Here is a 27,849-nt window from a genome sequence, read left to right on the forward strand (position 1 = left end):
TTTTTTTTTTTTTTTAAGAATGCTGTTTGTGAACAAGGCACCATTCACTGTGCACTTGGCAAGCTCAAAATTAATCGCTTGATGCAGACTTTCCTAATGGGAAGGGAGACCATGACGTACTGATCATTGAGGAGTCTTGTAGAAGTTTGTTTGTTTCTCGTAACGTGGCATTGACCCTGGACAGGTCCGTTGATGTGTTCAACAGCTTTTGACTCAGTCCCACAACATTCTTTAGTGTGCCTGCAGCACTCTGATTGGCAGATGTGGCCAGCTCTTTGATTTTGGTTCCTTTGTCTCTGGCACCTGAAAAATTTACATGCATGCGTGCACTCCAGTGATTACAGACAGAGAAAACCATAAACGCACAACAATTGTAATTTTACACAGAAACACTTTACAGTATTTCTTATTTGTTGTTGAACATAAAAAGGGGCTTATTGTTTTTAATGACAATACTGCTCCCTTTTAGGGCCGAATGAAATAATTTTGCTCACAATCCTCTGTATTGAAAAATGATTTCGATACACAGTGAGATGACAAAAGAAACTGCTAATGTGCTCAGGATCTTAAATGTTAAGAAGCTAAACTTCTTTATTTGGTCCTTTTTCTACCACTCCTTTCTTGTATTCATTAAACACCTTAGAATCATTTCATCTCTGGATAAGAAGGTTTGATAATTTAAATGTGTGTGTAAGATGGACCTGTCCTAGGCTAGAGGAAGTGGTATTTTTCCACAACCTCAACTGGCTTCTAAAAATCACACCAGAGCAAAGATTAAATGGTCACTAAAGATAAATTGGAATTCAATTATTCTAGAAAATCAGGGTAATGGTTTTTTTTAAAAAAGGCACTAGTATTCATTTTTAAAGTGTTAACTACAATTATGAAAAAATGAACACTAGAAGAAGCTGGATAAAAGGTATATGGGCATTCTTTTTATTCTTTTTGCAACTTTTCTGCAAGTGTGAAATTATTTCCAAACAGAAAGTTATTATTATTATTTAGATTTCATGATAATTTATTGAGAGAGGTGTTAGCAGATTCAGACACAACTCCACTTGCAAGTCATGGCTGAATTCCACATTAGAAAAAAAAAAGCATTCTGAGAAAATTAATTGAATATATGGAATTACATTTATTTATAATAAAGAATATTGTGTATTTTTACACCCTTCATATTTTTTATATTTTTAAATTATTATTTGTTACAGATGTTTTACCACAACTTGAAATTTGGGCATTTCAAGACTGCTATATGAATGGACTCATATAGCATATAACCTTTTTGAATTGGCTTTCTCCACTCAACATAATTCTCTGGAGATTCACCCAGGTTACTGTGTATATCCGTGGTTTTCTTTATTGCTGAGTAGTATTCCATGTACTACAATTTGTTTAACCATTCTACCACTGAAGGACATCTTAGTTGTTTCCAGTTTGAGGCTATTATAAATAAAACTATTATAAACATTCATGTATGGGTTTTTATGTAAACATAAGTCTTCATTTCTTTGGGAGAAATGCCCAGGAGTGCAATGCTAGACAGTATGCTAGTTGTATGTTTAGTTTTCTTAAGAAACTACCAAACTTTACTAAAGTAGTTGTACCATCAAACAGAAAATTATTTTTAAGTGTTTAATCAACATATACCATGTATTCTCAAAAAAAGAGAGAGAAACAAAAACACTTAGATCGGAAAATGTTCCATTGATTTAAGGGAAGAAGTCCAAAGTACCCCAAGCCCAGGTCTCCAAAGTAATTTTCGTGCTTACAAGGTGAACCAGCAGACAGAAGTTTGGAGATGTTTGGCCATCTCGTAAGACTTGTAAAAAAATTCTTATTAAGGATAAAAGGAAAGGTCGAGGGAATGTAAACAATGTACAAAAGCACGATTCATTTGTATTATACTTTAAAAAATTATCCCACTTAAGAGTTTAACAAATATTGCATTGCTAAAACATCAATATTAAAGCGATCTACATTAAAATGCTTTATTGCCTCATGAAGGAAGATTACCAAGTGAGAATTTTTAAATTTCCTACATTTATAATGAATCTAAAATTTTCCCTTAAAACAGGAACATTCCAGCTTCTTTACTTGCTAACTTCTTCGAATGACCCTTCTTTCATTTAAGGGATGTGACAAGCCCATTTTAAAAGTAAGCAATTAATATGGTAACATAAAATCTCTATGGCTTTTATTTTTCAGAGTATAATTCTAGTATTTAAATGCAGGTGTTCTGAACCTATTAAACAAATAGTGGCCTTCACTTCCAAATCACATTCCTTTGCAAGTGAAAACCCTATCAATCCTAGTCCCATTTCCAGCGAGGACTCTTAATCAGACCTGAGGCAGGACCTCCTCATGGTCACTTATAATGGCTTTGCAATGAGAAGACATTAATTAAATCAAGAACCCCTTTCCACTTACCTTCAGGAATTTCTCTAAGCATCAAGAGTGATTCATTGGTCTGCCTAGTAATTTTATCAGCATTCTCTTGAAATGTGTGTGTCATACTTTTCAATTCTCTCAGTTCCAATGTGAAACCTATTTAAAGGAGAAAGTGTTCCTTTTTAGGCTAGCCTACAAAAAAGTTGCTATGGCAACAGTTTTCTTCATCATTCTGATCCATCTACAGATTGACAGCTTTCTACAGGGACCCCTAATATTGAAAGTCTTTCCAGGAAGACTTAGAACTGCTGATTATAGAAATTGTATGTTTTTAGTTTGCTTGATCTTTTTTTCCTACTTTGCTTGTTGCCTTTCTCACTAATATTTCTTCTTAAATTGCATGTCCAATTTAATTAGAGCTTAAGAATTGTGTTTAAATTACTCAGTCTTATTTATTTATTTATATTTATTTATTTTTTAAAACACTTATAGCACCTGGTATTCCTAGGTGGTCTCCCATGCAAGTACTAACCAGGCCCAACTCTGCTTAGCTTCCAAGATCAGATGAAATCGGGCACGTTCAGGGTGGCATGGCCGTAGTAAATCACTCAGTCTTAACCAGACTCACTAATTTCCTATCCACATCTAAATTACAACCACCTTTCTCCTCTGGGTTGTAAAACCACAAACATAGGCTCCTGCCAGGGAATCTTCCTCCCAGTCTCCTCCTACCTGCTTCCCCAGCCAGGGCCTCTCTGCTTCCTGGTCCCATCTGACCGACCACCCAACAGGTGCTCAACTCAACCTCCTTCAAGTCTGATCAAAGCTGTTGGATCAAAGCTTTCACCTTTAAAATTTCTGTTCATAATACACAATCACATTTGGATTCTGAACACATGATTAAAAAACAAGTTATTTATAAAATCTTTGATGAACATGATGGTTCTGCCTAAAGTTTTAATTGCCAGAAAGTTCACTATTTCATGGCCCATGAAATACCTTTAGTTATATAAACTGAAATCATATCCCAATATTGATGCTAGAGTTTATATTTAAAAATTTATGATTGAGAATTAAGTACTTTCTCTATTGTGATATGACAACAAATTCTAAGCTGTATCCCTCACAGAGAAACAAAAAGCTATGCATATATTCATGTTTTTGGCTCAGGGCACTGTGGAAAGATCTAGTACTGGACATGGAAGCAATCTGAAAGGGGGTAAGCTGTTTATGGCCCACTATTTTCTCTTATAGGAAAAGACTTCATATTTTTGATATATTAGAAAATAGACTATATCAAGGTGAAAAATACACTATATGTTATAAAACTTGTATATTTTTTATACACAACAGATTCCTACTGCCATTTTGTTATGGACATGCCGTTATGTTATTGGACGGCTCTTACATGTGCTAAATAACTGCTTATCAAAACTCTTAGGAAAAAACTAAATTACATGGGTATTTTTTTTTTAAATTGATAAGTCAATTATGAGTCAATTCAATAACTGTTTAATGAGAACCTACCATGAGCCTAACATTATATTAGCTCAGTGGAAAAGGCTAAAGAAGTATCAAACATAATACAACTCTTCAAGAAACTATAAGACAATGAGAGGCAAATAGAGGAGCACACGAAATCAAAGATAATCTGACAAACACTATGAAGAACAGTGAAAGCTCAGAAGCTAAAGCAGAGTGGAGGGTTTGGTTGTCAAGGAAGGCTTAAGGAGTCTATGGAAGATTAGAGGTGACTATACACTAAAAAAAAAGGGTGTCACTAAAATAAGGTTTAAAATTATGTGATGTTTATATGATAGCAAATTGGAACATTATTGTGACAGAGAAATGTTAAGCTTTAAATGGCCCCAGGAAGGAGGATGTTCTGACAATAAGCTCAGAGATGTGTTCTTATCAACATAATCCAAGCTAGGAACTGACCTTGATGCTTTCTGCGCAGGCTGTTGCCTTCTTTTAGAAGTTTGGAACTGCGCTGGACAGCCGCTTTCCCATCAGACATGAGGGAATCTGAGGACTGGAAAACAGAACAATTTAAACATGGTGACTGGAGGGCAGGGTGGAATCCTGCTGGAGATGGGGAAAGCAATTTATCAGAATAAACAGCCTCTGGTCCAGTTCCAAACAAGGAAGTCAACTAGAGCACAGATAGGGAGAGTTTAAATTGTCCTAATTTATGCTTCATATATGTCCTACCTGATGGCTGAGGAAAAAGAACACAGCCATTTTTAAATACATAAAGACAAAAACCAAACATTAAGTGAAGATCTTCACTACAGGTAAGAAAAGATGCCTCAGAATTGGCAATTACAAAATAGTCATGGGGACGCAACGTGCAGCATAGGGAATATAGTCAATAATGTTGTAATAAATATGTATGGTGCCAGGCAGGTACTAGACTGGTTGGGGAGATCACTTTGTAAGTTATATAAATGTCTAAGTACTATACTGTACACCTGAAGCCTGAAGCTAATATGACACAATTTTTGTCATAAGAAATAGTGAGAATTTCTCATCTTTACATTGCTAGTCCCTAGTCTCTATAAAGTATTTGACCTTAAGAAATTAAAAGATACATCACATGATGACAGAAGCCATAAACAGATCCTACCAGAAAAGCATGCCAACAAGCATATAGTTAAGCCTCGAGTCTTTGCTCGAGGACCTTAACGAACCATCCCATGGTGCCTACAAAAGGAAGGTACCCACCAAAGTGCGGGGACATTTCTTACCAGATCGACCTCAGTCACAGTCTTGAGAGCATCTTTTGCCAATTTATCCGATTCTTCAATCAGGCTCCGAATGTTGGAATGGATGTGGGTTGCACTGGTTGCATTCAGGGACACATGTCTAACATTTTCAAGGCCACTATGAAATCAGCATATTTAGAGGTGTTATGATAAACTAAATTGAACTTTCCCACTATTATTAAAAGCCTCTTAGTTTCTTTCCCCTTAGAACACTATCATCAAGAGGAATAACAACATATGGATTCCGCTCAGACTCCAAAAGGAATCTTAACAAGCAGTAGCCACATTTGTCACAATAACACTAAGAATTGCTGTTTAATTAATACCCAAAGAAGATATGATGGCTGTTTTCCATCTTTTTAACCGTTCATCGGTTTCTACCAGCTGCCCTCAGCATTCTTTGAACTCTGTCCAAACCCCCTGCATGTGTCTGGGGTACCATTTAGTGTTTGCATTGGTTGTAATCTTTCCTGCAGGGCACTTGCTAATTTTTAAAAAGCTTTCCTAAGCATATATAAGGATGCTGAATTTTATTCCTCGAATGTTACATAACAATTTGATGAAATTCGCTAGAGGTTTTGAAGGAGGATCAGATAATATTTCAATCATTTGAACTTCATTCTTACAGGTGGGCAAATCTCTTATGAACTTGCCAACCGGTAATAATGCAATTTCATCCAGCCACTCTATCTTGAAAATAAAATCTGACAATTGACACATCTTTGCCTGCTGTGTAACTCACTTCATTTTCTTCCTAAGGTTATTGAGTTGGGTGATGCCCAAACCAGACATCAGCAGTTACTACTTGTTGCAACTTGACTGACAAAGTTCAGTAATTTATAAAAAAAAAAAGATAATGTTATTTAACTTTGTGTATCACACCAAATTGCTTTTACTACACATACTAAGTAATAAAGATTTTGTTTGAGCTGTGTGTATATAGTCAGAATATTGTTTTCTCTTTTGGGAAATGATGAAAGATGATGAAAAGAGCGACATTGAGTATCTAATTTCATTTTCTATTACTGATTCTTATGGCATACGTAAGCAGTAGTGCTCAATGCAGCACATAATTTATGCAATATTCTATCTTATACCATTTTTAATTGCTGTCATTGTGTGATCTAATCTTTTATGGTGGCATTCTTCAAATTGGAAAGATATTTATTTTTCCCGTTCCACAAAACATACCCAACACACAAAAACACACATTCCCAGTGTGTCCAGACTTTTTCCATCCATAATTTATAACAACTTGAAATAAATAAATTTACCAATTAATTCACAATAGTATGTAAATCACTGATAAGATCTAAAACCCTAGTTCCCTCACTCGCTGCACATTAGATCCCCTGGGATCTTAGAAAAGAAAAATGACAAAATCCAGGCCACAACCCAGACTAGTTAAGTCACAAATTTTGAATGGGGGGTGGGGGAAACTAGGGGACAAAGGCATCAGTATTTTTGAAGTTCTCCAGGTTATTCCAACGTGCAGATAAGTTTGGGAACCAATGGCCTAAAGTTGTGCTTCTCATTTAAAGACACTTAACAAGCTGAAGACACATTAAACACATTTCCAAAAATATAAGTTAAAATTATTATAATACCATGATAGACCTTTAGGCAATAGAAGATAGTTGGGGGTTATCTCTTTCAGGAGTTGAGAAAGAGTCCAATGCTTCTATAGGTCCAATGTGGCAACCACAATCCCAGCCATGCATAAAGCTGGTTGAAGCACAGGCTCCAAAAAGATAGATATGTAAAGAAGTTAATATCCTCCTTCTGTCCACATGCAACCTGACAAAGCCCTGTGCACTTTGCAGATGCTTAACGAGGCCTTGATGGCTTGATATTTAGTATAATATTAGCTTTAATGTCTATCTGGTTCAGTTTGTATTTCTCTATCATACCTTTATACCAATGGTCAACTATGTTATCAGATGTGGGAGGAAATCCTCTTTATCATGTAAATAAAACAGGATCCTTATTTTAAGACAAAAGAAGAGTGACTCCAAATAGCCATCCTTATTCTCTCTGATCAATGGATCACAACCTCTGGAATCCCTGCAAAATGTGGTCTCACCTGTCCAAAGCACCTGCTAGTCTCAGGAGCTCAGCCGCATGATCCTCAGCTCTGTAGACAAGGTCAACTGCTCTTCTTTTGGACATCTGCATGACCAGATCATCCACATGGTGCCTGATTTTGGCAGTCCATAACAGTAGCTCATCCCGGTGACGCTCTAACTGCTGCATAGAGAAATCAATACCGTGAATATATGTGCATCTATTTAATAATGTGTGAGTGCACAGATATATGAGGTGTATGAAGGTTCTTTGGAAATTGTATTGTGGCTGTGCTGAGCTGTAACTTACTGCTAGAGCATTTCGTGTAGTCTTTGCACGTGCAGTGGCAGTATCTAGCAATCCTCTTCCTTTGGCGATTAGTGTTGAGGTCGAGTTTTGTTTTTCTTGAACACGCAGCTTTTTACCCTATAGCAAGAATTACCTTTAAGGGTGCCTCATAAAGCAAGTCAGCTTCTTAACGTTGGTACCTGATGCTATGTGCTGAGGTTAGTCCTGGGGCTCATTTTTTAAGAAGCTAAAAATAGTATTATTTACATAGGAGATTTGGTGACCAGTTTTAACTGAGGAGAGAGCTATAAAGACTTACAGTGAACTCTCGCAGGTTGGCATTGACAATGAGCAGCAGGCGGTTGCTTTCCTTGGTCTTTGACTCTGCCTCCCTCATGAGGTCTTCTGCTGCCTGCAGTTCACTGTTGTGTTTTGAAAGGAGGCTACTTGCTGCTTCTTTTATTATCTTCAACTCTTCCTGTGGCTTCTGGTAATTTTTCTGAATTTGAGACAATAAATCTTCAGCAGCCCTGATAAATATAGATGGTTCACGTAATAAGTAAATGAACAACAAAGCTCCTATCATTGAAATGATAACAGAAGGAATTTTTACATATCTATACCTAGCTTCATAGTGTGCAGTAAAAGGTAACTACAGTGGGCCAGAGACGGCTGTCCTTTAGAAAATAATTTGAAAACGCAACTCAGGAAGCTTCAAAATGGAAATTCTTTGGCTAAATGATTTTAATTTTTAATGTCTACCCTAACAAGGTAATAATGTGGAATATAGATAAAGATTTTTGTCCAAGATGTCCTTACAACATTATTTAAAATAGCAAAACAGATTAAAATAGTTTACATATCACACTATAGAGAATGAAGTGTTGATGGTACATGGTGTAACTATTTAAATCAGTACGTTTGATTATAACCTGGAAGAAAGATGGCTTGTGCTGTACTACATCATGTAATAATTGTGTGAAAACACTAAGAAAAAAGCCTGAATATAAATTACAAGTTTCTCGTGACCACGTCTGACAATTCTTTGTTATTTGTTGCTTCACATTGTGCTTTTTAATGAAGGTTTGCATAACTAAGCTAAATTATTCTGGCATAATGTCAATCTGTCTTAGAGTTTGCAGCATATGTATTAGACATTGACTATTTTTCTTCCAGGAACATTTATTGCATTATACTTCATCTTTTATAAATACAGTATCATGAGGTTCTTTTGTCTGTGCTAGGTGGAAATATTGTTCTAGAGACAGAGAAAAACAAAACCTATGGCATAATGGCACAAAGAGATATTGGCATTGATTACCCTTTTCTCTGTTTGGAAGAGCTGGCACCCATCTCTTGACAATAGGCCCCCCGTCTTTTCTTAAGACATCCTGCCCCCAGTGAGAGCTTTCCTTCTTTCCCTTCCTTCCCCCTCAGCACTGAAGCTCCTACCTCTAATTGGCTCTGCCATGAATGATGTAATCTTATCTAGGGACTTACTTGAGTTCAAGGGTGGCATTTTGGTGCAATTGCATGAAATTCTTTTTCTGTATGGCTTCCAGCAAAGATGTAATGTTCTTTTGCATATTCTGAAGAGTAGAACTGGATAGGTGGAAATCTTCATCCAAGGTCTGATTTAGAGTTGTTGCCTTTTCAATAATTTCTATGGAGAAAGCTCATCAATCATTTAATAAGCCTCTCAAAAGTGGATAGTACTAAAATGGAAAAACTTAGAACCTTCTTCAGTAACATCTGCTATGTTCCCTAAACTGGTTGAAACTCCAGGCTAGACCAGGTCAGCCTTTATATTCCAATGCACTCTGGATGTCCCTGATCAAAACACTTGGGATTACTGGTTTATCTAGTGTTGGTCTTCCCCAGTACCCATAAACTCCGTAAGGACAGGGGCTGCAACCATCACGTATGTTTCCCTCAGCATTTCCCGCACTTAGCATACATATTTGCACATAGAAGCTGCTCGATAAATATTTACTGTATAAATGAACCAATAATATTTGATACCACCCTTTTTATTAAACAAACATATTATTCGTTCTAATAATTTCCTTATTTTTGCCCTATAAAGTCTGATTTGGATTCTGTATTCTTTATGCTCTTACACTGTAATCCAAAAAGAAAAGCAAGAATATGTTTCTGGTAGCTAGAAAACTGAAAATAGCCAGATCAGATGGGACATCCCAATTGAATAATGATGAAATTTAATATTGTGGATACACTTTGGGACTACATTGAAACCCCAAATCTTGTCAGCTCCTACTGTGGGCCAAGTGATGATGTCAAGAGGTTAGCTCAGCTTCTCCGTGGTATTGCTGCCTTGGCATCCATTTTGTTTGGCCAACAGCCCTCCAGTGAACTTAAACTGACACTCGCACCCTCGTACATGCACATGCCCTAGACAGCAGCCAGCAGAGTCAGAAGCAAATGTAAGTTCCTGTCATGACAGCCCTTGTGATCAAGTCTCCCTGCCTTCCCCTTGTGTGCCCCTTCGATAAGACCCCTCCCCATGGAGCTTACCAAAACTCTGCTTTTTTGGTCTGGATTGTCCAATCTCATCATAACTCAGGAACCCTTCAGCACTTCACCCCAAGACCGTAATAAAGGCAAGTACCCCAGGTCACGTCTCTCTCTCTCTTAGCCTGCACACTGCCTCGACTTCTCCATGTGGACCCTTGAGGCATGCTGGGTACTTCCTCTTAGACCAGATCAGATGGGACATCCCAATTGAATAATGATGAAATTTAATATTGTGGAGTAATAGACTTCTATATTTCATTTTCTCTTGCTGTCTGTTTTTGGACCTTGGCTCATCATCCAGCACCCTGTGTTCCTCTTAATAAGTGTTAATTTGACAAATTCACAACAGATGAGGAGGCACCATATCTACTTGATATTTAGGACTTAAGTATAAGGCATAATACGTATAATAAAAAAGGAAACATGCATTTTTAAAAAGATAAAACTCTCAATGAAAAACTATGGCTCTAGCAGTCCAGTGTGAATCACACACATCTATCTATACATTTAATAGAGCAAATGAAACTATTCCTTCCAAATAAGCACAGACTCCCAAACTAGGAACTGACCACACTACCTTGAATGCTTATCTTCAGCTTTTCAGTAAATGTCATGAGGTCTTGACTCTTGCTGAGGATTCTTTCAGTCGCCCTGGTCACATGCTGGCTACTTGTTAAAACTCTGGTGAGCTAATAGAAAATAATGGTTTCAGGTGAGTTTGAGTTTGAATAATATGGAAGCTTCAGTGTTTCAGTTGTCTCCTTTAGATAACAAAACATATTCCAGAATATACAGTAAAGATGTCCACTACCATGTAAGCCAAGGTTAATATGTCAGGATCAGAAATTGATTAAGTGCTTAAAGAAATAATTTACTGTGTGAGAAAACATGGCATATTTTTTAAAGCAGCCTAATTGGCTATCAAACCATAGAATCTCCCAATGTCTCAAATGTGAAGCCTTATATTCTCTTTAGGACCCAAGTATACAGAATACAGAAAGAAAAATCTTACTAATTTGTACTGGCCATGAGAACTTAGTCAAGGAGTTAAGAACATGGAATCAGGCAAACTGGGTCTTAGGCCCAATCTTGCCAAGCTGGAGACCTAGTACGTAACATCTTCTAGCCTCATCAATAACATGGGATAAGAATCACACCTCACTTAAGACTTATGGAACTTTATGAAGATGAAATTCAATGATGTTTATAAAGCTGGCAGCCCAGGGGCTGAGAGTAGCTGCCTTCAGCTGTAGCTTTCATTAAGAATGTTATAATTTGTAAAAGGAAAGGTTGTTTGCAATTTCCAGGAATGTAAAGTAGCTCAGCCTGGGTCTAAAAGTGTTGTCTAGTCAAAATCCAAAGAGAATCTTCTCTAATGGATAGAGAGAATTTATTTCGATCAGCCTATCAAATGTCAGCTCGCTGAGGTACTTAAAGCCCATGAAAACCCTTAAACTCTTCTCAAATCATCATTAATCCTAAATGAACAGGAGGCAAGCTAATACTTTTTTTAGGGTGCATGATTGTGTGTGTGTGTGGATGTTGAGAGATAGAGAGTAGATACATATATATAGATACACTATCATATACATATCTAAGTATACACAGGAATATATATGTACATATATATATTACACACATATGAAATTCATAAGTGAAAATTATAAATTTGACAATAGGCCTCCCTTACTATCTGTGAATGGGAGATTTTTGTGGGGGATGGGCCACTAAAAACCATTCATCAGACATAGGATAAACAGAATAATTACCTGCTGGCATCAAAATGAGCTCACTTGCCATTCAAAGTCTGCAAATCTGAAGTGAGCAGCCTGAATGTTGCACAGACACCGCACATTGAGTTCTGGGTCATGCTGGCTCTGCCCAGTGTGTTGCAGCACATGGTCCTGGCGTTTGGTGGCATGCCTCTGAGCACTCATGCTCACCATATGCTCAGTTATGCAGTGAATTTAGGAAAAGGAAGAAACCACAGGGATCTTTTCCTCCCACCCCACCCCCTTGGTTCACAGGAGAAAATGATGGTTGAATGGCAAGGTGATTGCCCAACTCTTCCTTCAGCAGAGGTGACGACAGAAATGAAGTCAGGAGCCTTTTCCCATGAAAGCATAGAAACTAGCCAGGTTGAGACCAACTTGATTACAAGGTGCCTGTAATACAGCTCCTGAGAGGAGGGGGCTGCCCTGACCTAATCAGAACCTTTGAGACACTCCTATAGGGCAACTGCTCACAAGCGCTGGGTGGGACGGGGCTCTGTATGTGAAGAATTTACCTCCCTTTGTAGATCGTCTGTTTGATTGGCAACATCTTCAAGTTGACTTTTTGCCAGTTCCTTTTGTGTATTTTCTTTTAATAAAGATTCCTTTTAAAAAATGAATGAAACAAATTACAATGCCTCAAAATCAATTTTTGGATTCATAACTAAGAATCACTTGTTATTACTTACTTTGTTCACAGAAAGAATTTCTTCTTTTCCTTGAAATTACATTAAAAAATAACATAGATCACATTTACTTAAGTTTTGGTTAAAGCAACATGTTTCTATACTGCCATCTTTTGTATTACATTTCCTATGTAAACATGAATTTAAAGTCTGCTGTGTTGTACAGAATCTGACGCTGTTGAAATTCTTGGATAAGTCTGGCTTAATTTCAATATCTGAGTTACATAAATCTTAACTATACTTGCTAACACCTTTAAAAAACTTAAAAAAGCTTACTAGGCTAAAATACAAAAGTATCAAGTAAAAAAGTCTTTATAATCACTAATAATTAATTGCTTAATTTATGCTAAACTTAGATTTTTACTTGCATGATTGTATTTAAACCTTATAGCATCCCTATGAAGTGGCTATATTATTATTCAGGGTTCGTGGGGGGAGTTAAGTGACTTGTCAAAGGTCTATGTGTAGGTAAATAATGAAAACAATGAAAAATTAAGAGTTTACATTCTTAACCTCCTACATACTTTATATAAACATAAAAAAATACTTAAAGAAATTTATTAGTGGTTTAAATGAGAGCAAATCATTCAAAAATACTTTTAAAAATTTATCTCACTTCATAAATTTAAAATAGAGTTATATCCCTGGTCCAAACTGACAGGAAAGAAATTTATTGATTGTGTTTATAGCGAGTGGAAAAGTAATTTCGTTCTTTCCTGTTTTTTTTTTTTGAGAAATTAGTTTTGAAAATTTGTTCTCATCTTTCAAAAACAGTTTTTTTTCCATTTGAGGAAAAATAATATAAAAATATCTCTTAGAGTTCCCTAACCTTTCTTTACTGACATTACGTCTATAGAGAAAAGACCACCGTAAACACGAATGGACTGCTGAAGCAGCTCGATTCCAACACACACACACCCACACCCACACCCACACACTTACAAGCAGCGCCAAGCATTACACACACACACACACACACACACACTCACACACATACACAGGCACACAGGCACACCGGTAGGCCTACTGAAATGTTTAGTCTAAGAAAAGTTTTTATCTAAAAATGGTGTTCAAGAATGACTATTTTTTTTTTTATTACTCCACAACACAGTGAATTAATTATCTCAAATTCTAATGTATAGGTTTTAAGCAAAATTAATAATCACATTTTTTCTAATTAGCATTAAAAATGCTAGAGTAGAATGCTGTCCAATAAGTCAATTTCTTATCTTCCCACCTTTTTTTTCAGACCAAGATACTATTTGACTAAACATAAAACTGTAATTTATCCCCAAAGATTTCTATATAATCTTTCATGTTGGAGAAATTTTGTGCCCTGAAACTCTAATTGAGAATAATACATTTATAGAAAATAGTTGATTTTTATCATATTCCAACATTAAAGAAGATACCATCCAGATTTTTTTCCTGTGTTTATTAGGACAGCTATTTTCAAATATACAAAGGTTTGTTATAAAGAAGAGCAAGTCAACTTTGCCTTATTCCAAAAGACAGAAGAAGGGCCGTGGGGACAGAATTTATAAAAAGATGTCTAATGAACAACTCTTAAACAATTAGAGCTGTTCCGCAGTAAAACAAGATAATGTTGGATGCTGTGTTCCCTGGTTATGTTCAAGGGACTGCTGAACACCTCCCAGTGGTGGGCACTGGAAACAAGAAGAGGTGGGAAGACAGACAGAATGACCCTTACCTTCTACTATATCTCTCGATGACACAGTTTCTATCCATTTCTGTATTCCCGGTACCTACCTGGAGGTACTTAGTTGTATTTTCCAGGTTCGACAAAATTCCATATGGGGTAGGGATAACGCCCGTGAGGTTCACAGAAAGAATGGTATTGCCAATATTGTCTAAGTCATTCAGCAGTACGCCTACACATTCACCATCACAAGCTAAAGAAAAAGAAAGTTAAAAGTAATGCAAAACGGTCTGCACATTTTCCCATGAGTGTGCATAAGCCATTTTGTAAGAATAACATAAAATCATAATATGGCAGAGTGTACTACAAGGCTTCCAGGAACTGTCAGATCTCAGTGGGAGGTAAGCAGGAAGCACTAAGTTCCTGTTCTTAGATGATGACGCTGAGCAGGTCAGATAACTGACTTCTCCGGGGGCCACACAGAAAAGAATAACTGATTTCAGAGAGGATTCCAGGTCTGGCGCACGTTATGTTACACAGCTCCGACCTTTGCAGTACATTTGATCGTCTCTGGACCGATGGCAATGAATTCCAAATGTGTTTGCTTGCAGAGCCTCTTCTGTCATTTCCTCAGATAGTTTGCAGACACACTTTCACCTTCGGCAAGTACAAATGAAGGAGACCGAGGAAAATAATGGGCGTGTTTTTGCTTATAACAAACACATAAACTAAAGCAAAATGGCTCTCGAATGCCACGATCCTGACATTACTTCCTCCCTAACTTCTCCCATAAGCCACTGAGAAGACACCCCAAGATGACTATTTCATGTAGTTGCTATTAAAATAAATCAGAACTGGAAAAAAAAAATCCACAACAGCCAAGAGCTAAAGCCTCAACTCCAAACACACTATGAAAAATTCAGTTTGGCAGATACAAAGGCAATTTATGCTTAGTTAAAATAAAATAGAACTTTGTCTATCCTGCTGATGCCATAGGGCACCGTAACAAGAGAACATTTGTAAGGAGAAACCATCTTCAAACATTTAGAGAAGGAAAATACCCACAAATACAATTGCTCTCCACCAGAATGTGCCTGGGTTCACATTCCTCACATCGGAGCCCCGCGGCCCCTGGTCTGCAGACACACTGTCCAGACCTGCGGTCACAGTCACCATGAACAGAGCCTCGCGGGCTGCAGTCACACCTCTGGCAAGTGCCACCTGGCACTCGAGGGTTCCCATGATAGCCTGAGGAGCACCTATAGAAAGGAAGATATGCTGGTAGAGACAGTAGTATCAACACCGGTAAGTTAATATATGAACCGGCTTTTGCCCCTAGGACAATAATCATTTCTGCCAAACGAAATGCAAAGAACACAGGCCCATTTACCTCATTCTACATTTAATTTTCTAAAGGGAGGATGAAATGGTCACAGAAAGTGTATTTATTTATCTTAACACATAGTACATTTTGTTTTGTAATATCAGTCATGCACGACCGAATTGATTAATGACTCCCGAAGCACTTTAGCAAATATGGCCTATAGTGTAAAAGAAGCAGATGTGCCCTGTGGTTTCCATGTGATAACTCCACAACGTACCTCTCACAATATTGCCCTTCATAGCCCAGAACACAGGCATCACAGCGGAAATCATGATCACCTTCCAAGACACACGTGGGACTAAAACTGGAGGAAAAAAATTTTTTTGAATTTTCAGATATACAACTTCAACTCTTTCCGTGGTACTCGTTCATTACTCTTAGGGTACACGATATTGTAATAAAAGTTAAGTGATTACATTGGACAGTTAGATGAGGTTTTTAGGGTTATTGGGCAAAAAGAAGGAAAATAAACATGTTATTAATACAAATGTGTGCATCTCTTGTATCCAGAAGACATTCATTAGACACCTTCTAGTGACAACCACCAGTGCTGAGAGGAGGAAGACCCCTCTTATAGGTTACAACTAATTAGTCACCAAACAGGACAGCTCCCCAGGTGAATGGGTCTTGTTCTGAGATTTAAGAGAAGGATTACCTGACTTATTATATGAAAAGGTGATTAAAGAGAGCTGTACATGACTATGAGCAAGCAGGAAAACCAGCAGGGAGAAGAGAGCTGGACAGATGCTGGTGAATATAATGGACTATAAAGAAAGTCAAGCAGGAAAAGGTGAAGGGAAGAAAAGCAGAGGGTGAAATCTGAAAATAAATGGCCCTTAAAGGCAGGGAGTCATGTGAAGGGCCATTAGAAGCAAAATGATAAAGCCACTGAAAGTCTAATATCCACTCACATGTTGATCTCCCTAATGGACTTCCTTTCTTTTCAACAACCTCTGTGTCCACGCTTTTAAATTACCAATGTACCATGCACCATCTAGAGGCTCAGTTGGGTACTGCAAACCATTGGAGAAAAAAACAACCACTGGAATAGTCTGGTTTTCTTAGCCAATAAGAGAAGTTTCCAGAATGAGTCACAGGTTTCTCTTATCAGCCTCACTTCACTTCTTTTTTTCCTACTTAAATACTAAAGAGACCAACATCAGTGGAATCACAAAAAATGTAGAAAATAAAGCACATTTTTTAGGGACCCGCAGATGCATAGCACACATAGAATGTTCGCACCTTCACAGTGTCTTCCTATTAGTGTAACTTTTAACTTATCAGCGTGGGTTCAGAGGATGGTTAGAACCTTTTTTTAGCAAAAAAAGTAAAATATTTGAACACTACAGAAATATGCAAAGTAGAATGGTGAAATATTCTTCGAAACATTTCTCTGAGCACATACAGCCATGGAGCTAAGAATACGGATATACATGTGAATAAGAATTTTTTCCAAAGTGGCATCACATTATATATTTGATTATGTAATTAAACTGGCCATTTCTCCAATTCTGTACATATAGATATACCTTATTCTTTTCTCAGGTTTTGTATAATATTTCATACTAGGTATGTACCACAATGTGCATAATAATCCCCTGTAGGTAGATATTCAATAGCTCCCTAATTTCTCATGAGTACAAGCAATGCTAAAATATATCCATCTTTATACACATATATAAGTATTTCTATAGCTTAGATTACAGAAGTAGAATTGATGAGTCAAAATCTACATACAGATTTAAATACAAAAAATTAAATAATAGTAACAATAAATTTTAGAATGTTTGATAGTTTACAAGGAAAATCTACCCTGTCCCTCTCATTTGGTACTCAACCGTCAAGCATCACTTACTTGGAAACAGTAAAAGATAGAAGAGTCAAATAAATATTAAAAAGAAAACTTCATTTTAGTGTACCAAGAGTTGATATTTGATCTATATGTGTTCAATGCCTTGTCAAATGTTTTAAGCAATAATAAAATGTTATTTATGAATTATAATTTTCATTTAAATCAAAGAAGACTCACATATATTCCAACATCCACTTAAAATCTGTTTGGTTCTTTTTTTTTTTTTTATGCTTCAAATAATTCTACACAAGTATCATGAATACAAGGTAAAACCTAGCCCCAATTTTATCATTATGTAGCATTCCTGCTCTTCAGTCATCAGCATGCACAAACTCCAACCCCATTCCCTTACATTAAACAGGAACTAAATTTTTGTATCATTATTCATAATATTAATACAATTAATCTCTAAGTACACTGGATACATAGGTTGGAGGCAAAAATTAGTCTTCGAAAGTCCTTTAATTATTTCCATTCTAAAACCCCAATATCAACACAGATACTTTGCTTTTGAAAAGATTCTCTTCAAATGCTTGTGAGAATTGAACGCTTTTTCTTAAAATGAGACTTTCTCAACACATGGAGAATATTAATTAAAATAGACCACATACAGACCATGGAAAATGAGGCTGAAAATTGAATCAGCCCCAGCTTCAGTGGTACAAACATGTCAGCACACCTGCGCAAGCTCACCTGGCAGGGCGGCTGTGAGGACAGGTGCACAGAAAGCAGTCCTTGGCTGAGCCAGTCACCTTCCCATAGTACCCGGGGGCACACACATCACAATGGTCACCAGCGGTGTTATCACTGCAGTCCTGAGGTGCCAGATTTCAAAAGGAGAGGGAAACAATGGGAAATTGTTAGAAATCATCCTTATCTGGAAATAGTTAAGAACTACTGTTTTTTTTTTTAAATTTATTATTATTTTTTTTCATTCTGAAAGGAGAGGATTTTTCTTTGTTAAATCATGGAAACGTTGCCAGCTCTTGGGCCTTTATTCATTGTAAAATTGCATTCATCCAATATAATCTGGAAATTACTGATACATTCCTCTAGTGAAAAATATACATAGGACAGCCACATTTCAGATCCTTAAAATATGAATCTGAAATACACAGTGAGCTAAAAAATTATTTGAAGCACACTGGTTTTACACATAGTCAAGGTTTAATGATCACATGGGGAGATGTGTGCTGTGCTCATTAGTATAGTTAGCATAGGGTATCCCCGTCTGTCACATGTGGGGAGGAAAAAGAACAGAAATGAATGGATAAATGATTTAGGAAACAGTGAGGGAAGAAAACTCAGGGTTTTGCAGCACCACCAATAGATTCCTGTAATAACCAAATCATTTCCAGTTGAATTTTATGTCATCATTTGGACCTATGATCTTGATACTAGAAAGAAAAAAAAAAAGCTAAAAGAGCAAGTAGTTCTTGACATCTGATGCCGACACAAAATCTGCTTTTGGTCAGTTGAATTACTATATATCTGGCCTGGGTTCTGGATTCTGTGTCTAATGGCAGGGACAGAAAGACAGTGAGCAAACTTACAAACTGACTCAGACTTTTATCCTGGGCAGAAAGAAATGATGTAGAAAGGAAACTTTTTTATATATTTGAAAGACTATTTTTAAGTTTTTTAAATTAAAAACTATTCCACCATTTTTCATTTAATTTTGTACTTGCCAATGATACATCTGATAAGGGGTGAATATCCAAAATTTATAAAGAACTTATACAACTTAACACCAGACAAATTAACCAATCCAAATAAAAAATGGGCAGAAGACCTGAACAGGCATTTCTCCAAAGAGGACATGCAGATGACCAATAGACATGTGAAAAGATGCTCAACGTCACTAATCATCAAAGGAATGCAAATTAAAACCACAATGAGATACCATCTCACGCCTGTCAGAATAGCTACCATCAATAAATCAATGAGCAACAAGTATTGGCGAGGATGTGGAGAAAAGGGAACTCTTGTGTACTGTTGGGATAGTAAATTGGTACTATGGAAAGCAGTGTGGAGATTCCTCAAAAAATTAAAAATAGAATACTTTATAATCCAGCGATTCTACTTCTGGGTATTTATTCAAAGAAATCCAAAACACTATTTCGAAAAGATATATGCACCTCTGTGTTCATTGCAGCATTATTAACAATAACCAAGATATAGAGGCAACCTAAGTGCCCATCAATAGACGATTGGATAAAGAAGTTATACACACACACACATACACACACACACACACACACTCACCCAGCATATACACACACACACGCAATGGAATATTACTCTACAATAAGAAAAGAATAAATCTTACCATTCATGCAACAACATGAATGGACCTAGAGGGTATATGGTTAACTGAAATAATGCAGACAAAGACAAACATCATATGATTTCACTTATATGTGGAATCTAAATAACAAAGTAAATGAACAAATAAAACAGAGATAGCCTCATAGATACAGAGAACAAACTGATGGTTGCCAGATGGGAGGGGGACTGGGGGACTCGGTGAAAAAGGTGAAGAGATGAAGAAGTATAAATTGGTAGTTACAAAATAATAACAGGGATGTAAAGTATCGCCTAGGGAATATAGCTGATAATAACTATATATGGTGCCAGGTGGGTACTAGACTTATCAGGGGAATCACTTTGTAAGGGATAAATGTCTAACCACTGTGCTGTACACCTAAAACTAATGTGATATTGAATGCCAACTGTAATTTAAAAAATTAAAATAAAAAAATAAAATAAACAAAATTGTATTCCTATTTCACCTGATGAAAATAGAGTTTAACTGGGATCCACTTTGGCCAAAAAACTGATATCTCTTTAGAAGTAAAATTTGCAACCTCTCTCTTAAAAAGAAAATGTGTTAAATAGTTCTTGTTTTAATGATATAACATAAGGCTGATAAAGAATAAATATTAGATAATGAAACAGAATTGAAGCAGATTTTTTGGTTTTCGACTGCCAACTCCAACATTAAAAACTCCCCCTAACATATGACGGATTATGAGCTCCCTGGTTTTCAAGATCCTAGAGAATCGAAGATAAGTTACCTCAAAGAGTAGCAGGGAAATAAAAAATGGTTAATGTGAACTGACATGTGGGATGAGTTACTTGCTATGAGAACTGTACAGTGAACACTTCTTGATTTTTCAACTGTAAAAGGGGTGAGTCCTATCTCCCAAAAAAAGCGATGGTTGAGGAGAGGGATTTCTAGGGTATCTCTCTAATCCTCAGTCTCCCCATCTCCTTCCAGGTCACATTTCTGATCCATCACTTTTATGATAATACCAAAGGCCCAGTGACATGAAGAGGGAGAAACATCCATATCCAAAATGGTCTTGATGCCCACCTGTATAATAACAAGTACATAGGTAGTGCTTGAAAGATTTTGTCAAATGAAAGTGAATTGTTCTAAACTACAAAAGGGATCTAATAGAAGAAGATTTAAGAGGAAAGATGAGGCCCCCAAGTTCAAAGAGCAAGGACTCAGGTGCTAAACCTGTGGAAAGAATATAAGCATCTTAGTGTCTGGTCAGTTTAGTAGAAGCAGCAGTGACTGAGTTGGCAAAACCCAGAGGCTGCTTCCCTGGAAACACAGTATCTAGAGTTAGGGAGAGATGCCCTCTATCTCGCACCCCCAACCCCATCCACACCTGGAGTAAAGGCACTGGGCTCTGGGCATGATACTTTAAGTCAGATGGTGACATTCACACCTCAGAATGGTGAACAGACTCAGAACCATCCCATGTGACCACTAGGTACATGTAAACTGAAGATATCTGACTGAGAGGGTTGAAGATTCAGAGCCTTTGAATATGTGAGAATGGAATTTTATCAAGCATTTTGCAAGTTATCTATTAAGATACTGTCACTTCTCATGAACAAATTAAATTTTCATGAACAAATTTAGGCCAAAGATTAAAACAGCACCAATGCATGGATGAGCCAGGGGCACCAGTTTTAGGAATAATCAGGGCTACGCAAAGATGAGCTGAGCTGAGGTGCTATGGGAGTGAGCTCCCCAGTGCTGGAGGTGTGTAAACATACATTAATTAGCTGCTAAGCATGGATGTCGTAGTTCAGTCTTAAGATCTGAAGGGACTATGACAAAAGTAGAAGATCTGTTGCAACCCTGAAATTCCAAACTTTAAGCTCAGACACTATTTTCTGTTTAGAGTGGGTTTTGGTTACAATAATTAGCAATATGTTGTAACCGTGACATAAAGGAGAAGTCACTAGGGACAAACATAGAACACAAATCTTCCATAAAAAGGGGGAAGAACAAAAAGCAAAATATATTCTGCTCAACGCTGAGACTGCAGAACAAGTGAGATTTAGAATCTCTGTCCAGTCTTTTGACAGTGTGTATATCCATTGCTCTTTACTGTAAAATGTAAGTAACAAGCCTAGGGAGGTCTCTTCAGGGTTCTAGGTCACATAGGGCCAACCATCCCTCCTGGGCCAGGAAACTGTCTGGAAGCCATCCATCAATGTTTATGCTGGGCAGACTCTGACACAATGTTTCATGGACGGGGTAAGCAGACTTTGTTTTTTCCTAGGTACAAATCAACAGGTCTGCTTCAGATCTTAACACTTTTTTTCTGGGGGATTTGAGCCAGGAAAGGCAGGGTCATAATTTAATGTCCTAGGAGTATCTAATCTTGTTAAAATAGCTGCACCAAGGAAAGATGTAGCCTGAAAGAAGTGAGCGACTCCTTTAACCGTTCATGTGACCTCTGTCTCCATCATTGGCCAAGGGACCCTCCTAGTTAATTACATCTCACTTTAAGTTGTCCGAAATCAATTTTCCTTAAATCCTTAAATGAGATTTTCTCATTTTCTCTATTAGCACTTTACTTTTGTCTGGAGCATAATCTGATTAGAGTGAATAAATTTTTCTTAATAGTGTTGCAGCTATTTGCATCTTCATTAAGTCCATTTTAACCTTGGATGACTGAAACAATTCTTTAAATCCACATATATAATGGGGTCAGCAAAGGTTGACAAATATCTTTTAATTGAGAAAAGCCACGTAGTACTTCAGTTTCTAAATTCATTTGCACACTGCTGTACTTTAGCGGCTTTCCCAGTAGAAATTGCCTTTAAATTCAGCCTATAAAAGGCACTTCTGAATAAAAGGGCAAGATGGATCTAGTGTGGCTGCGGCCAGTTAGTCCTAATTCCTCTGTTCATTCCTTGTGATTGAGCCACACCCCAGACCTCTAAGGCTTCAGGTGTGTCTCTTTAGCTGCCCTTCATTTTCCTTCAATGAGTTATTTAACTTGAGGCAAGTTAGTCTTGGCATAATTTATACAAGTTACCAATGTTTCCACGTAAGTTATTATAAAGAATGAGGCTTGAGGAGTAATAAAATATCAGATTATTCTATGTTATCAATAAAGCCTTGTCAGCTTAAGCAAAATCATGGACAAAAGAGTATGTCTTCAATCAGGGCCACAAGACTTCTTTCTCGTCCTGGTCACTTGGTTCTTTTCAGTGACCAGAGTTCTCCTCACGTCCCTAAGACAATCTTGGTCTAGGGGAAGGTAGTCGAGAAACAAATGCATATTAAGACATCCAGGAGAATATGATGCTTTTTTACAAATGCAAGGAGAGGACAATATTTTACACAGAGAAATGAATTTTCAACATTGGCCTTAACTTATTTTGAAACTCCCAGGTGACTTTTCAAATTCTATCACATAAAGTTCTCATCTACCTTGACTACACACTACCAGCACCACAAGTAAAAACAAGGCACACTTAACTAATTCCTAAATTGATGCCCACAAAGAAATTCAAGGAATTAAAATTTATGAAAGAATTTCCATCAACCATGTTAGACAATTTAGCTAGCCCTTCCCGGAGGAAACACATGTATATCTACATTTAGTTAAATTTAAGCTCTTTCTAAACCAAGGAACTGGTGTGACTTTGAACCAGAAATTTAAATGGGCAGCGCCTACTTGAATTCTAAACTTCAGGCAAGTACCCATGCAAATAAGCATACCAGACATTTCCCCGTTTCAGGGTCACAGATGTCACTGTGGTTGTTGCAACTGCAGGGCACACAAGGAGCAAGTAGAGGGCGAGGTCCCCTGCCACCACCTTCTGGAAGCTTCCCTCTGTAGTATCCAGATGCACAGTCCTGAGGGGATACAAAAGGAAAGGAAATGAATAAACAACCTGATTTAAAAATGGGCAAGTGATTTGAATTGACATTTCTCCAAAGAAGATACACCAATGGCCAATAAATACATGAGAAGATGGTCAACATCACTAATCACTAGAAGAACGCAAATCAAAACCAAAATGAGACACCACCCATTAGGATGGCTATACGAAGAAGAAGAAAGAAGAAGCGGGGGAGGGAAGAGGAGGAAGAGGAAGAGGAGGAGGAGGAGAAACAGATGTTGGTCAGGATATAGAAAAACTGGAACCCTTATGCTTTGCTGGTAGGAATATAAAATGGTGCAGTACTGTGGAGAGCAGTATGGCAGCTTCTCAAAAATTAAAAACAAAATTGCCACATGATCCAGCAATTTTACTTCTGGGTATAATGCCCAAAGAACTGAAAGCAGGGGCTTGGAGAGATATTTGTATACCTATGTTCATAGCAGCATTATTCACAATAGCCAAAAGGTGAAACAATCTAAGTGTTCATTGATGGACTAACAGATAAACAAAATATAGTATATACATATAATAGAATATTATTCAGCTTTAAAAGGGAAGTACATTTTGACACATGGTAAAACTTGAATGAGCTTTAAGGACATTATGCTAAATGAAATAAGCCCATCATAAAAAAGATAAATATTGTACGATTCCACTTATATGCGGTACCTAGAGCAGTCAAATTCATAGAGACAGAAAATAAAATGGTGGTTACCAGGGACTGGGGAAGGAAAAATGGGGAGTTACTGTTTAATGAGTAAAGAGTTTTAGTCTTGCCAGATGAAGAATTCTGGAGATTGGTTATGAATGTACTTAACACTACAGAACTGTACACTTGAAAATGGTTAAGATGGTAAAGTTTGTGTCCATGCATATTTTATCACATTAACAAATTTAAGGGAAAAAATAATATAATAGATATGCACACATTCTGTTTATCACTTGATGTTGCTATAACAAGCATATTTCAGCTCAAAGCCAGGAAATCAATTTTAACCACAGTCTTCCTACCTGGCATGAGAGTCCAGCTGTGCCAGGAGGACAAAGACACTGCTCTAACAGGGAGGCCACCGCCACCCCTGGGTGCAGCTCTTCAGCCTTTCTGCCGACCTCCATTGAAATGTTTGCAATTCTGTGAAATCACAGTGTTAAGAAGCGTGAGAGGAAACACTGATACTTAGAAAGACACTTTCTGGAAACATAGCACATTACATAACGGTATTTGCACATGTAATTAAACTAGAGCTTTCCTGCCAGTTTGGGAGCAGATCCTACTCATGATTATAAAGGGAATGCATAAAAGCACATCAGCACTGTCACCACACAGTGAAGGTTCTCAGCCGACATTTCAGAACCTAAAAACAGTGTTACAGAAAAGTATACCTGAGAAGACCTCTTGAAGTACCAGTCTGGCCAAAACTTAGTGGCTTTCTTTATGGGTTAAGTAGTAAATGAGCAGGTGACAGCATTCCTTGATATATCATTATAAAGAAATGGCACTGCAGTTGAAGGGCAGAAAATAGCAGAACTTAAAGTTTTTTTTTACATTTTATCCTCATCTAAGATATTACCATTATGTACTTATATTTTATATCCACACTAGCATGGGAGATGGATAATCTATGTCATTTTCATACACTTCATGCTAATATTAATATTTAATAAGGTTTTGGTGAAAAACAGAAATACATATATTAATAAAGATAGGAGTTAAGGGGGGTGGAGCAAATCAAACCCCTTCGGTTTGCTTTCATATAAGAAAAATATTTTTTAAGTTGCAGAAGCTTCTGAGTACCTGCTTTGCTGTAATCCTTGACCATAAGACGCTTTGATGAGGATGTACTCAATGTTGCTCAGAACAGACATAAAATCTGAGCGTGTAACAGGTTTTTCAGAAACAGAATTAAAATATTTCCAATAATTCTGTAGATGAGAAACAAATGCAATGAAATTCAGAATACAAATTCTTGGGAACAATGAATTTACAAAGAAAGTGATTCTTTTATACATTTTTTTCAGAAATGAGTCCAGTTCTGTACATGACACTAAGTTTAACTGAGGAAGATCTTCTGTCACCTCCCAGGGGCAGCAACAGTGGCAGTCTCATTTATCCACAGACACACATCACCTACAACAGTGCTAGCCACACAGTGGATAGTCAACCAATATCAGCCCAGTGAATGAATACTCACTTCCTAGATTCAAGCAAGTCCAGAAACTTCCTACCACTATGGTCACACAAGTAGAGGCTTGTGTACCAATATAAAACACTTAAGATGCAATTGCTACTAAATTAACATAAGCCCAATATCTTTGCCTTGAGAATAGGTATTTGGGTCATTTCTAGAAATCTTGCTAACAGCATTGGAATTCTGATCCCAGGGTCTCCGTGCTCACTCTGTCCTAGCAGATTCATGACTTCATTACATCCATAGCAGGGTTCACACCTTTAAGGGGCTTAAATGAAAAGAGTGCATGGTCACCTCTTTCATTCCTACTTCTTGCTCTTGTCTCACTCCGTTCTCTGGTGCAGGTGCATCCATGTAAATGACTTGCTTTCTGGTTCTGCCTCCTTTGATGAGTACTTGAGGCTCAAGGTTGAAGGTGCCCATGCCGTCGGAGGAATAGAAGGCCACATTGTACTTCAGTTTGCCGCCATAGGCCATGAGCTATCGAATAGTAAATTGTTGTTTATTTCTCTGACACAGCATTGGTTTAAAAATATTTTATTACAAGCCTGCTGCTATTTAAAAGGAATCTTGTAACTTAAAAATATTTCATATGGGTAGAATATGTTGTCTAGAATTTGCTTTTTTCTAATTCTACTTAATTATGGATTCTTAAGTTGACTCAAGTTATAGTCTTTTTTTCTAAGTGATTTTTATGAAGTTTTTAAAATTAAATTTATTGGAGGTAATACTGGTTAATAACTTTATATGATTTTCAGGTGTGCAACATTATAATTCAACATCTGTGCACTCTATTGTGTGCCTGCCACCCGCAGTCTGGTTTCCTTCCCTTACTATGTATTTGATCCCTTGACCTACTTTGCCTTCTCTTTCTCCCTTTTTCACTCATATGTGGAATATAATACAAAATTTCCTTAAACCACATTTTCAAGTATGATTGGCTGTAAAAAGCTGTATATATTTAATGTATACAACTCGATGAGTTTGGAGGGAAGTATTCACCTGTGAAACTATCACCCCCTTCAAAGCCACAGAAATATCCATCACCTCCTAGTATCCCTTGATGATGCTAACAAAAATAAGCTCCAGAATAACAAATCAATGTAGTAACGATCCTGATTATTTTCAAGTTCCTTTAAATTAAAAATTATCTATATCTATAGGAGCCCTGTATGTATATTTGCACATTTTAAAGATCAGAATGAATTCACCTAGGCTATGATATTTATATCAACAAAAATGCAAGCAATGCCTTCAAGATTCTATTTTATAGTACGTTTTTATTTCCCCCCAAACTCAGTCACAATTTCTTAAGAAGGACCTCCCAGGCAATAACACCCAGGCTTGTACCGAGCTTATATATAGCAAAACAATAAATATTTGTTGAATGACTGCTTTCAGAAAAAAATAATATGCTTTGAATTTTAAAAGACTTCAAAATTAATAAAAACATTTAAAGAACCATACATTTGAGGGAATTTTTATGTGTTAAACTTCTTCATCTCCTCTTTGAAGAGGAAATTAATAACCACACTTTAGTTAAAGATGGGCCAACACCGTCTACCGTGATTTCTAATGATACCCAAACTCTCCCTTTGCTCCCCCCCTGGGAATGTGGACCAGCTCCAGGCTGGGTGTGGGCCTCACCTGGTCTCCCTGGAACTGCCCTGGCAGCCGCCAGTAAAACGGCTCTGCATGAACATGCTGTCTGACGGTCACAGCGTCCAGGAGGACATCAGGAGCCTGGTAATACACCCCCTCGGTCGTGCCCCTGAGGTTACTCTGAGAAACCACACGCAGAAGAGGCTGATCTGAGTCCAGTATTATCTAGTCACAGAAAGGAAAAAAAGTGCACTTTAGAACATGAATTTACTCCATATCTTTGATTTGTCAGATTCTACAATTATTTTGTACATGAGATAGCTTCATTATTAAAACAGGAATAATAAAAACTTTTTCTTTAAACTTAAACATCTGGATTAAAATGAACTAAACATGTTTTAAACTATTGTATCTAGGGTCAAACTGCTGCTATACAGGGCAGTTATATGGAGAC

The 27,849-nt window shown here is 37.1% G+C and overlaps 1 protein-coding gene and 1 pseudogene across 3 annotated transcripts in view; both read right to left on the reverse strand.

Annotated features, from left to right (window-relative positions):
* LAMA1 (laminin subunit alpha 1) overlaps nucleotides 1-27,849 on the reverse strand; it is a 143,685-nt gene that overhangs the window by 31,365 nt on the left and 84,471 nt on the right. For all 3 annotated transcript variants that reach the window (XM_039845833.1, XM_039845828.1, XM_039845837.1), the window contains 19 exons: nucleotides 27,441-27,620; nucleotides 26,088-26,273; nucleotides 25,400-25,527; nucleotides 24,616-24,736; nucleotides 23,438-23,575; nucleotides 18,094-18,215; nucleotides 15,766-15,852; nucleotides 15,230-15,423; nucleotides 14,275-14,417; nucleotides 12,334-12,423; nucleotides 10,624-10,735; nucleotides 9,012-9,174; nucleotides 7,831-8,041; nucleotides 7,533-7,649; nucleotides 7,243-7,406; nucleotides 5,142-5,277; nucleotides 4,333-4,426; nucleotides 2,431-2,547; nucleotides 121-303 (listed from right to left, as the gene is read on the reverse strand). In XM_039845833.1, coding sequence (XP_039701767.1) covers nucleotides 121-303; nucleotides 2,431-2,547; nucleotides 4,333-4,426; nucleotides 5,142-5,277; nucleotides 7,243-7,406; nucleotides 7,533-7,649; nucleotides 7,831-8,041; nucleotides 9,012-9,174; nucleotides 10,624-10,735; nucleotides 12,334-12,423; nucleotides 14,275-14,417; nucleotides 15,230-15,423; nucleotides 15,766-15,852; nucleotides 18,094-18,215; nucleotides 23,438-23,575; nucleotides 24,616-24,736; nucleotides 25,400-25,527; nucleotides 26,088-26,273; nucleotides 27,441-27,620 — 2,686 coding nt within the window. The remainder of the gene's footprint in view (nucleotides 1-120; nucleotides 304-2,430; nucleotides 2,548-4,332; nucleotides 4,427-5,141; nucleotides 5,278-7,242; nucleotides 7,407-7,532; nucleotides 7,650-7,830; nucleotides 8,042-9,011; nucleotides 9,175-10,623; nucleotides 10,736-12,333; nucleotides 12,424-14,274; nucleotides 14,418-15,229; nucleotides 15,424-15,765; nucleotides 15,853-18,093; nucleotides 18,216-23,437; nucleotides 23,576-24,615; nucleotides 24,737-25,399; nucleotides 25,528-26,087; nucleotides 26,274-27,440; nucleotides 27,621-27,849) is intronic.
* On the reverse strand, nucleotides 2,874-2,993 carry LOC120590214 (uncharacterized; annotated as a pseudogene).

Source organism: Pteropus medius, unplaced genomic scaffold, assembly GCF_902729225.1.
Source record: "Pteropus medius unplaced genomic scaffold, Ma_sr-lr_union100, whole genome shotgun sequence".
In the NCBI taxonomy this organism is placed as follows: domain Eukaryota; kingdom Metazoa; phylum Chordata; class Mammalia; order Chiroptera; family Pteropodidae; genus Pteropus; species Pteropus medius.